Source organism: Pristiophorus japonicus, chromosome 5, assembly GCF_044704955.1.
Source record: "Pristiophorus japonicus isolate sPriJap1 chromosome 5, sPriJap1.hap1, whole genome shotgun sequence".
NCBI classification, from domain to species: domain Eukaryota; kingdom Metazoa; phylum Chordata; class Chondrichthyes; family Pristiophoridae; genus Pristiophorus; species Pristiophorus japonicus.
The window spans coordinates 202,466,812-202,479,051 of NC_091981.1; the positions used below are offsets into that span (position 1 = coordinate 202,466,812).

Consider the following 12,240-nt stretch of genomic DNA (forward strand, 5'->3'; position numbering starts at 1 on the left):
GGCTGTATTCCTGGTCAGCTTCCGTCCGGGTTACGTATAGGGGCGTCATGAGCAGGTGACGAGGCTGTACCCTTTGTCTCCCAGTAGCCAGCTCTGCCCTTCTGGTTGCTGCTAAAACATGGCAGATATAATGCTCTCGCGGAAGATGAATGCATCATGGTATCTTGCATTGACCGACATGATGCGATGCATGACGTCACACACAAGCTGTACATTAATGGAGTGGAAGCCTTTTCTGTTCCTGTACATTTCGGAATCCTCCAAAGATGTTCGCAAGATGATGTGGGTCCACTCAATGCAGGCCTGTACTTTTGGGAAGCCAGCAATCCTGGAGAAGCCCACAGCCATTTCACACATTGCCTGGGTGGTCAGGGGGAACTTTATGTCGTCATTCCTCCGGGCATAGAGTGCAACAGTCACCTGCCGGATGCAGATATGTGTTGCATGTTGAGAAATGGCGCACACATCCCCAGTCGTAGCTTGGAAGTATCCGGATGCATAGAATGAAAGTGCAGTTGTAACTTCCACTTCAACTGACAAAGCAGTCCTCTTGACACTTCTAGGTTGCAGGTCTGCTTTCACCAACTCAGATCTCAGTTACAATTTATTTGTGGAAACGCAGCCTTCTGACACAGTCTGCATCACTCGGGTGCCGGTTTGAACGTCTGTCTCGATATACCCAAGGTGGGTAAGGCCTCCTGCCCAGCACCCTATGGGCTCTGTTGGATGATGTCGAATCAATTGTCTCCTCCACAGCACCATGATACAGAAGGCACACACAAGGTATGGCATTGTCAGTATTGTTCCCATGCTTAAATTTTACCTTTGCAAGAAGCTCAAAATGGCAGGAAGGCAGGACAGGTTCTTTCTTCTCGCACCCCAAGGTCTGTATGGACCACACCTAGATCTGAGCAAGTGCTGTGATCGGGAACCATACTCCCCCCCACCCCCCCAGGCTCATTGCAGTCTGGTGACTTCTTCCAATCTCGTTCAACAGCACCTTCCCCACCCCCACCACCCAGCCCCCCTGGGCTCATCACAGTCTTGTGATTTCTTACGATCGCATTCAACAGCACCATGCACCCCAGCCCCCCAAACCCCCCGGCCTTATTTGATGCCTAGTGCAGTCTTCCAATCGCCACCTCCCCGTCCCCGGGCTTGTTTTGCAGCCGAGCCCCGAGCCTGTGTCTGGACACGGGGCCGATGCTGCCAGCCGACGCTCCGACCCTCCAGCTTTGTTTGAAGATGTTCGGTGGTAGCGTGGGAGTTAAAAAAAAATGAAAAGTTCAGAATTCCATCAAACTTCCATCTATTCCGTTGTAAGGTAAAAAAAAATCTAATCTTTATTATGCATATTCAAAGTGTTCTTATCTCCCTCTAATATTTCGATGAAAAACAATGGGGTCGTCCTGTGCCGATTTTTCAATGTGCACTTAACTTACCAGAAGTTATTTAAGGAAGTGGCCAAATACACTGACCTAGGATAAATCTTTTTTGGGCAAACTTTGAAAAATGATAAAAACTGGCACAAACTTGAGGTAACGCAAACAAAAAGACGGAAAAAAAAAACTAACCTAAAAAAACATAACGAACTCCGTTATGCTGGCGCAGATTCCTTGGGGAAACTTTAATTTAAAAACTTATGCTAAAAAAAGCGGCTTGCGCCAAAAGAACGGCACAAATGACCGAGGAAAATTGAGCCCTATATAAAGGTTGCTCAAAGTAGTGCTGCTAACTCAAAAAAAAATGTTTGTGTAAATAATGGGATTCTTAAATCGCAATAACTTTGCCAACCATGCCAGGCCAAGTCAGAATCAATGTGCAGGCATTAAATATAAAAAGGATGGTTTGAAGATTTGAATCCCAGCCTTGACTAACATTCCAACTATTTTTCACCGAGAGCCTGGCTGTACATCAGAATTAGTTCCAGCCTGGAAAACTGCAGCTCTGGTCATCAAGTAGCACTGAAAACAGCGGAGAAAATTCCACAGCCCAGACCACAAGAAAGGGCGGATATTACGAAACTCGGAAATGGAGTAAACAATGAGGAGGCTAACAACAGACGTCAGGAGGACATAGACAGACTGGGCAGACACATGGCAGATGAAATTTAACACAGACAAGTGTGAAGTGATTCATTTTGGTAGAAAGATTGAGGAGAGGCAATAGAAACTAAATGGTACAATTTTAAAGGGGGTGCAGGAACAGAGACCTGGGGGTGTATGTTCACAAATCTTTGAAGGTGGCAGGACAGGTTCAGAAGCATACAGGATCCTTGGCTTTATTAATAGAGCACAAAAGCAAGGAAGCTATGCTAAACCTTTATAAAACACTGGTTAGGCCTTGACTACAGTATTGCATTCAATTCTGGGCCCCACACCTTAGGAAGGATGTCCAGGCTTGAGAGATAGTGCAGAAGAGAATTACTCGAATGGTACCAGGGATGAGGGGTTTCAGTTCTGTCGAGAAACTGGAGAAACTGGAGTTGTGAGAGAGGTGTTAAAAATCATGAATGGTTTTGTTCGAGTAAATAAGGAGAAACGGTTTGCAGAGGCAGAAGGGTGATTGGTGATTGGCAAAACAACATGAGGAACCTTTTTTTAAAAATAGCGAATTGTTGTGATCTACAATTTAATGCCTGGAAGAGTGGTGGAAGCAGATTCAACACAGGTTGAGCGTTTGAAATCCGGAGTTCAGAAATTCGGGATGTTCCGGAATCTGGACACCGGGCTGATCGGTGGCGCCCGGAATCCGGAAAATGTTCCGGAACCCGGAACATTTTTTTTTTAAACCGATTACCGCTGCAAGTTGGGCCTAGGGAGGGGGCAAAACAACCCCCCAAAAAATTCCAAAAAGCTAAAAATTTAAATTCACAAAAAACATTCACAAAACCCTTCGTTACCTACTAAATCGCTGAAAAAGAATTAAAAAAAGAAAAACTTTAACTTACCTTTTTTGCGGGTCTTTAATGCAGGTTTTTCCTGGTACCGACCCCTGACCCGCAGCCGATGCTGCCAAACCTGGAACCCTGACAATGGAACCGTCAACTCCTGACCCGCAGCCCAGAACCCAGAACCCACCCCACCCCCCCCGACAAACAGTTCATTGTTGCCATTTGGAGGCTTTGAGCATGAGCAGATCTTGGTCCAGTGCTGATTTGTTCTCCAAAGGGAGGAAATCCTTCAATGGTTCACAGCAGCTCCTTGTGTTGCCCTTCAGCCTGGTTCATCATCTCTCGAACATTCACCAAGTGGTCTGGCTGCAGGGTGTGGGATTGCTTAGATATCCCCAGTCCCTTGTGATGAGTCACACCAAAGAAAGCAGCAGCATTCTGGCTTCTTGTTCTCTGTAAACCTGGAGAACTGCTTCCCTGAGAAGCCATTGAAAAACTTTGAGACTTCAATGGTGGATTATTCTTCCCAATAGCTTCTGTATGGTGTTGAGTACAGATCTGAAGTCTACTAACCCTCCGCTGCCACCCCCACCCCCCACCCCTTTACCTCCGCCCAGGCATTTCCGGATTTGGGACGTCAGAAAGACGTTCTGAAATCCGGAGCGGCCTCGGTCCCGAGATTTCCAGATTTCGGACGCTTTATCTGTAGTAACATTCAAAAGAGAATTGGACAAATATCTGAAGAGGAAAAAAATACAGGACTATGCGGAAAGAGCAAGGGAGTGGGATTAATTGGATAGCTCTACCAAAGAGCTGGCACAGGCACGATGAGATGAATAGCCTCCTTCTGTGCTGTAGCATTCTATGATTCCATGACCTACATCACAGCGAACAGAAATGTGGCTATTCAGATCCTGTGAACTGCGACACCTTAAAGTCACAGAAACTTTTAATAGACATCGACATTAACATTACAAATTTGATCCGTGCTAGCAAGATATCCTGCTGGATTTGGAATTTTTTTTTTAAAAAGCACATTATTTTCTGAATTCACCTATTTAGAAAATACATTATAAGAAATGCTCATTTATTGGTACCTACTGAGATTTTGCAAAATTCACAAAGTCTTCTCCGCATTATGCAGCTGTAAAATTAAACAAGTTCAAATATGAGTGAAACTTCAGATTACCTACCCACGTATTCAGGTGTCCCCATGATTTCTCTTAGCTCTTCGTTATTATTGACTCTTCTAGAAAGGCCAAAGTCAACTATCTTAATGTCTCCCAGTGGTGACTCACTCGTCAGAAGAATATTTTGTGGCTGGGATGGAAACAAAACACAGAACCATCAGGCAGTGGTCATGAGAGGATTACCCGTACTAACAAAACACAAATGGTATTCATTTTACAGCTGTATTTTAATTATACAATATCTAAAGTCAGTTTGGCATAGCGTAAGCAAAAATGAACTGAACTTTGTAGGATCACCACAATTTAAGAAATATTATCCGTTTCTTTTGTGTGAAAAGCAGGCCGAAAGCCCCAGCCATAGCTGGCTTCCCATCAATATAAATGCAGAATGTTGTTAGATTATTCCTTCGGAGTGTGTCTTGTCAGGAGAATTTGGAAGCATTGTTGTATAAATACTCCTTGGAATCACTGCTGAATTAAAAGATCTCTGCTATCTTTATTTTTCCCAAAATACATTTGGAATATGGTTCTCTCTCATCGTCTCCTACCCCCATTCAAATTCAAATGTTCTGAACATTGATTGGCTCTACTACAAGTCAGGAATATAAATAGGTTAGTCTACTGAACCTCGGCAAGGATTTATTTGACTGCTGAGCCCAGATTAAAGTGCCTGGACTGAGAAGATAAAGACTGTGCTTTACATGCACAAATGTACATGTAAAGCGCACCGCATAGCAACTACGGCATATACCGAGGTTTCACTACAGCTTAGAAACATCATTCCCCATTGACATCTGATACTGGCAGATATTCTTTTGGAGAAGATTATCCAAAGTTATAAATAGATTCTTAATATTTTTAAATAAAAACTTTGCTTTGAGAACATAAAGGAGATACTGTACTAATTTCCACCAAGTCGTCCCAAATAAATTGCATCACTGACTCAGTGTTTCTAAACACATCATTTTTTTTCTCAGTTTTTAAACTTAGCTTCATGTAGGACCACGAAGGTGACAGTGACTGACAGTAAATGCCAATAGCAATCAAGCTAGCTTCCCTTGGAATGTGACATTTATGTTCTTCATGTCAGTTAGTGCCATCAAATGAGATGAGTCTATTGTCAGAACTTAAATGTACTTTAAAAAATAATTTAGCAATTTGATTTTGTTGGATTCTACATGTTTAGTGTCCAAAAAACATTTATTTACACAAAAAGATACAAACAATCTCAGAGTGCTAAAGAATATGTATCAGAGACCCTGTTAGAAGGCTGAAGCTGAATTGATCATGGGCATAATATTCCGAGTGTGCGCTGGTGTTGGGAAACCTTGCATGTCACCGACAAATATTCAGATCCTCAAATCCACTGGGAGGATAGACGCACTAACGTCAGTGTTCTTGCTCAGGCCAACATCCCCAGCATCAAAGCACTGACCACGCTCGGCCAGCTCCGTTGGGTGGGCCATATCGTCTGCATGCCCAACACGAGACTCCCTAAGCAAGCCCTCTACTCAGAACTCTTACATGGCAAGCGAGCTCCAGGTGGGCAGAGGAAACGCTTCAAGGACACCCTCAAAGCTTCCTTGATAAAATACGACATCCCCACTGGCACCTGGGAATCCCTGGCCCAAGACCGCACATAGTGGAGGAAGAGAATCCGGCCCATGAAGCAGATACCTTCGAGGTGAAACCTCAGAGATGTGAAGTAGTGGCCCAGGGTAACTCTCCTGGAAAAAGAAAGTCTCTACCCTCCACTCGATATCCAAGCTGATAGGATTATATAATTTGGAGACATATGATGTATACCAAGCACATCAGGCCCAACACATCATATAGTCAACTTGGCACTCAACCCAATATATGCCTCAACAATTGTGCAATACACCATTATCAGGCCTTGCTAACAATTTTGCATACATACACATTATAAAGCCAGTGGGCCAATTGCAGCCCCTGGCAAGATTCATCTCAGAGAATGATCGTCAGGAAGGGTTTACTTTGTCAGCTTTTTCTGGAATGGTGTTGAATAGAGCCTTCAGTTTTGTACAAGACATTGCATTGCAATGATGTGCTTGTTCTGACATGCTGTCAAACCACTGTATTCTCAGTCTCTAACCATTGATAACATAGATTTGAAAGTTTTGCTGCTTAATAAAGACTCAAAGGACAGCACAAGAACTAGGGTAGGGTTTATTATGGCATGAACCTAGAAACACATCTCAAAATAACCTTGGAGAAACCTACTCAATAACTGAAAAACCACAACCAGAGTTTGAATCAGGCCCGTATTTGTAGGATGATAGCGTGTTCTGGATCTCTCAGCAGAAGATGAAATGAGTCTGAATACCCTTGAGGCTCAATAACGAGTTACCAGTTGCAAAGAGCCGGGATCACTAGCTGTGATTGCAGGGCAAATAGCTGACCTTGCGATATAATGTATGTTCAGTTAATTTAAATAAATTACATGTGCTCCCGGTGTTGAACATCTGAATCACTGAGAATGCATCATGACAGGTGAAGCACAATGCAACAGCCCTTAAAAACTGTTGGAAAACAATTAAAAGGGATGCAGATCCTTTTATAAAGTTTCTTTAAATGTTTTTCTTCATATTGGACAGCTTTTCCAAATGCTGCATGAGGGGAGGCACAAAATTGTCAGCAGGGGAAAAAGCGAGCCACTATTAAGGCACCAAACAAAATCTATGGGCAAGAGGTGGAGCAGTGCTCACCCTAACTCCTAGTTTGACGGCAGGTAAAGTGGGCATGAGGACAATGTGAGAAGGTCACTTCAGGAGATCCTCCCAAAAAGACTGCAGTCCACCATGTCTGGTAGAAAATGCAGACAGGCAGAACACTGTGTATAATATCTGCAGAACCCAGGAATAGATGTGGGAGAACATGGCACTCTATAAAAGGAACCCGACATGGCAAGACAACAATGATTACCATGTATCAGGCAGACAATGAGTGATTACATGCCACAAAATGTTGCCTTTCAATCTGTAACACAATCTCTCCACAATCGTACAGCCCTTTCTTTGCATTTCATGCACACCCCTTCAGCAGGGCACACATTCAAGCGACAGCTTACAACTGCAAATCTCTAGGGCTTCACAATAACACAAATATGGTCATTTACTGGCACCCAGGATAGGTTTCAGGTCGGGCATATGGCTTCCATTATTAACCTCTTTTACCCTGGGAAATGAAATAGTATGGTGACATTTGGCTGTTGTGTCACCCCATACAGTGGAAAAGGAGAGGAAAGTGCAGGCGTAATAAGGTGGATGAATTAACTGCGCAGGCAGCTATTAACAAATATGATATAATTGGGATTACGGAGACATGGCTCCAGGATGACCAAGGCTGGGAACTCAACATCCAGGGTATTCAACATTCAGGAAGGATAGACAAAGGAAAAGGAGGTGGGGTAGCGTTGCTGGTTAAAGAGGAAATTAATGCAATAGTAAGGAAGGACATTAGCTTGGATGATGTGGAATCTATACAGGTAGAGCTATGGAATACCAAGGGCAGAAAACGCTAGTGGGAGTTGTGTATAGCGCACTAAACAGTTGTAGTGAGGTTGGGGACAGCATCAAACAAGAAATTAGGGATGCATGCAATAAAGGTACAGCAGTTATCATGGGCGACTTTAATCTACATACAGATTGGGCTAACCAAACTGGTAGCGATACGGTGGAGGAGGATTGCCTGGAGTGTATTAGGGATGGTTTTCTAGACCAATATGTCAAGGGAACAACTAGAGGGCTGGCCATCCTAGACTGGGTGATGTGTAATGAGAAAGGAATAATTAGCAATCTTGTTGTGCAAGGCCCCTTAGGGAAGAGTGACCATAATATGGTAGAATTCTTTATTAAGATGGAGAGTGACACAGTTAATTCAGAGACTAGGGTCCTGAACTTAAGGAAAGGTAACTTTGATGGTATGAGACGTGAAATGGCTAGAATAGACTGGCGAATGATACTTAAAGGGTTGATTGTGGATAGGCAATGGCAGACATTTAAAGATCACATGGATGACCTTCAACAATTGTACATCCCTGACTGGAGTAAAAATAAAACGGGGAAGGGAAATTAAGGATAGTGTTAAATCCAAGGAAGAGGCATATAAATTCGCTAGAAAAAGCAGCAAACCTGAGGACTGGGAGAAATTTAGAATTCAGCAGAGGAGGACAAAGGGTTTAATTAGGAGGGGGTAAATAGAGTATGAGAGGAAGCTTTCTGGGAACATAAAAACTGACTGCAAAAGCTTCTATAGATATGTGAAGAGAAAAAGATTAGTGAGGACAAATGTAGGTCCCTTGCAGTCAGAATCAGGTGAATTTCTAATGGGGAACAAAGAAATGGCAGACCAATTGAACAAATACTTTGGTTCTGTCTTACATAGAAACATAGAAACATAGAAAATAGGTGCAGGAGTAGGCCATTCGGCCCTTCTAGCCTGCACCGCCATTCAATGAGTTCATGGCTGAACATTCAACTTCAGTACCCCATTCCTGCTTTCTCGCCATACCCCTTGATCCCCCTAGTAGTAAGGACCTCATCTAACTCCTTTTTGAATATATTTAGTGAATTGGCCTCAACAACTTTCTGTGGTAGAGAATTCCACAGGTTCACCACTCTCTGGGTGAAGAAGTTCCTCCGCATCTCGGTCCTAAATGGCTTACCCCTTATCCTTAGACTGTGACCTCTGGTTCTGGACTTCCCCAACATTGGGAACATTCTTCCTGCATCTAACCTGTCTAACCCCGTCAGAATTTTAAATGTTTCTATGAGATCCCCTCTCATTCTTCTGAACTCCAGTGAATACAAGCCCAGTTGATCCAGTCTTTCTTGATAGGTCAGTCCCGCCATCCCGGGAATCAGTCTGGTGAACCTTCGCTGCACTCCCTCAATAGCAAGAATGTCCTTCCTCAGGTTAGGAGACCAAAACTGTACACAATACTCCAGGTGTGGCCTCACCAATGCCCTGTACAACTGTAGCAACACCTCCCTGCCCCTGTACTCAAATCCCCTTGCTATGAAGGCCAACATGCCATTTGCTTTCTTAACCGCCTGCTGCACCTGCATGCCAACCTTCAATGACTGATGTACCATGACACTCAGGTCTCTTTGCACCTCCCCTTTTCCTAATCTGTCAGCATTCAGATAATAGTCTGTCTCTCTGTTTTTACCACCAAAGTGGATAACCTCACATTTATCCACATTATACTTCATCTGCCATGCATTTGCCCACTCACCTAACCTATCCAAGTCGCTCTGCAGCCTCACAGCATCCTCCTCGCAGCTCACACTGCCACCCAACTTAGTGTCATCCGCAAATTTGGAGATACTACATTTAATCCCCTCATCTAAATCATTAATGTACAGTGTAAACAGCTGGGGCCCCAGCACAGAACCTTGCGGTACCCCACTAGTCACTGCCTGCCATTCTGAAAAGTACCCATTTACTCCTACTCTTTGCTTCCTGTCTGACAACCAGTTCTCAATCCATGTCAGTACACTACCCCCAATCCCATGTGCTCTAACTTTGCACATCAATCTCTTGTGTGGGACCTTGTCGAACGCCTTCTGAAAGTCCAAATATACCACATCAACTGGTTCTCCCTTATCCACTCTACTGGAAACATCCTCAAAAAATTCCAGAAGATTTGTCAAGCATGATTTCCCTTTCACAAATCCATGCTGACTTGGACCTATCATGTCACCTCTTTCCAAATGCACTGCTATGACATCCTTAATAATTGATTCCATCATTTTACCCACTACCGATGTCAGGCTGACCGGTCTATAATTCCCTGTTTTCTCTCTCCCTCCTTTTTTAAAAAGTGGGGTTACATTGGCTACCCTCCACTCCATAGGAACTGATCCAGAGTCAATGGAATGTTGGAAAATGACTGTCAACGCATCCACTATTTCCAAGGCCACCTCCTTAAGTACTCTGGGATGCAGTCCATCAGGCCCTGGGGATGTATCGGCCTTCAATCCCATCTATTTCTCAAACACAATTTCCCGGCTAATAAGGATTTCCCTCAGTTCCTCCTCCTTACTAGACCCCCCGACCCCTTTTATAACCGGAAGGTTGTTCGTGTCCTCCTTCGTGAATACCGAACCAAAGTACTTGTTCAATTGGTCCGCCATTTCTTTGTTCCCCGTTATGACTTCCCCTGATTCTGACTGCAGAGGACCTACGTTTGTCTTTACTAACCTTTTTCTCTTTACATATCTATAGAAACTTTTGCAATCCGTCTTAATGTTCCCTGCAAGCTTCTTCTCATACTCCATTTTCCCTGCCCTAATCAAACCCTTTGTCCTCCTCTGCTGAGTTCTAAATTTCTCCCAGTCCCCAGGTTCGCTGCTATTTCTGGCCAATTTGTATGCCACTTCCTTGGCTTTAATACTATCCCTGATTTCCCTTGATAGCCACGGTTGAGCCACCTTCCCTTTTTTATTTTTATGCCAGACAGGAATGTACAATTGTTCTAGTTCATCCATGCGGTCTCTAAATGTCTGCCATTGCCCATCCACAGTCAACCCCTTAAGTATCATTCGCCAATCCATCCCAGCCAATTCACGCCTCTTACCTTCAAAGTTAGCCTTCTTTAAGTTCTGGACCATGGTCTCTGAATTAACTGTTTCATTCTCCATCCCAATGCAGAATTCTACCATATTATGGTCACTCTTCCCCAAGGGGCCTCGCACAACGAGATTGCTAATTAATCCACTCTCATTACATAACACCCAGTCTAAGATGGCCTCCCCCCTAGTTGGTTCCTCGACATATTGGTCTAAAAAACCATCCCTTATGCACTCCAGAAAATCCTCCTCCACCGTATTGCTTCCAGTTTGGTTAGCCCAATCTATGTGCATCTTAAAGTCACCCATTATAACTGCTGCACCTTTATTGCACGCACCCCTAATTTCCTGTTTGATGCCCTCCCCAACATCACTACTACTGTTTGGAGGTCTGTACACAACTCCCACTAACGTTTTTTGCCCTTTGGTGTTCTGCAGCTCTACCCATATAGATTCCACATCATCCAAGCTAATGTCCTTCCTAACTATTGCCTTAATCTCCTCCTTAATCAGCAATGCTACCCCACCTCCTTTTCCTTTTATTCTATCCTTCCTGAATGTTGAATACCCCTGGATGTTGAGTTCCCAGCCCTGATCATCCTGGAGCCACGTCTCCGTAATCCCAATCACATCATATTTGTTAACATCTATTTGCACAATTAATTCATCCACCTTATTGCGGATACTCCTTGCATTAAGACACAAAGCCTTCACGAAAGAAGACAGAAATAACCTTCCGGAAATACTAAGGGACCGAGGGTCTAGCGAAGAGGAGGAACTAAAGGAAATCCTTATTAGTCAGGAAATTGTGTAAGGGAAATTGATGGGATTGAAGGCCGATAAATCCCCAGGGCCTGGTAGCCTGCATCCCAGATACTTAAGGAAGTGGCCCTAGAAATAGTGGATGCATTGGTGATCATTTTCCAACAGTCTATAAACTCTGGATCAGTTCCTATGGACTGGAGGGTAGCTAATGTAACACCATCTTTTAAAAAAAGGAGGGAGAGAAAAAGGGAAATCTAGACCGGTTAGCCTGACATCAGTAGTGGGGAAAATGTTGGAATCAATTATTAAAGATGAAATAGCAGCGCATTTGGAAAGCAGTAACAGGGTCGGTCCAAGTCAGCATGGATTTATGAAAGGGAAATCATGCTTGACAAATCTTCTAGAATTTTTTCAGGATGTAACTAGTAGCGTGGACAAGGGAGAACCAGTGGATGTGATGTATTTGGACTTTCAAAAGGCTTTTGACAAGGTTCCACACAAGAGATTGGTGTGCAAAATTAAAGCACACGGTATTGGGGGTAATGTACTGATGTGGATAGAGAACTGGTTGGCAGACAGGAAGCAGAGAGTCGGGATAAACAGGTGCTTTTTAGAATAACAGGCAGTGACTAGAGGGGTGACATAGGGCTCAATGCTGGCACTCCAGCTATTTATAATATAGATCAATGATTGAGATGAAGGAATTGAAGGTAATATCTCCAAATTTGCAGATGACACTAAGCTGGGTGGAGGTGTGAACTGTGAGGAGGACGCTTGTCAGGTTAGGTGAGTGGGA

At 43.7% G+C, this 12,240-nt stretch overlaps 1 protein-coding gene across 1 annotated transcript in view; it reads right to left on the bottom strand.

Moving 5' to 3' along the window:
* Positions 1-12,240, bottom strand: part of stk17a (serine/threonine kinase 17a) — a 122,279-nt gene that overhangs the window by 6,505 nt on the left and 103,534 nt on the right. Inside the window, exon 4 of the mRNA XM_070880032.1 lies at positions 4,087-4,213. Within this exon, the coding sequence (XP_070736133.1) occupies positions 4,087-4,213 (127 nt within the window). The remainder of the gene's footprint in view (positions 1-4,086; positions 4,214-12,240) is intronic.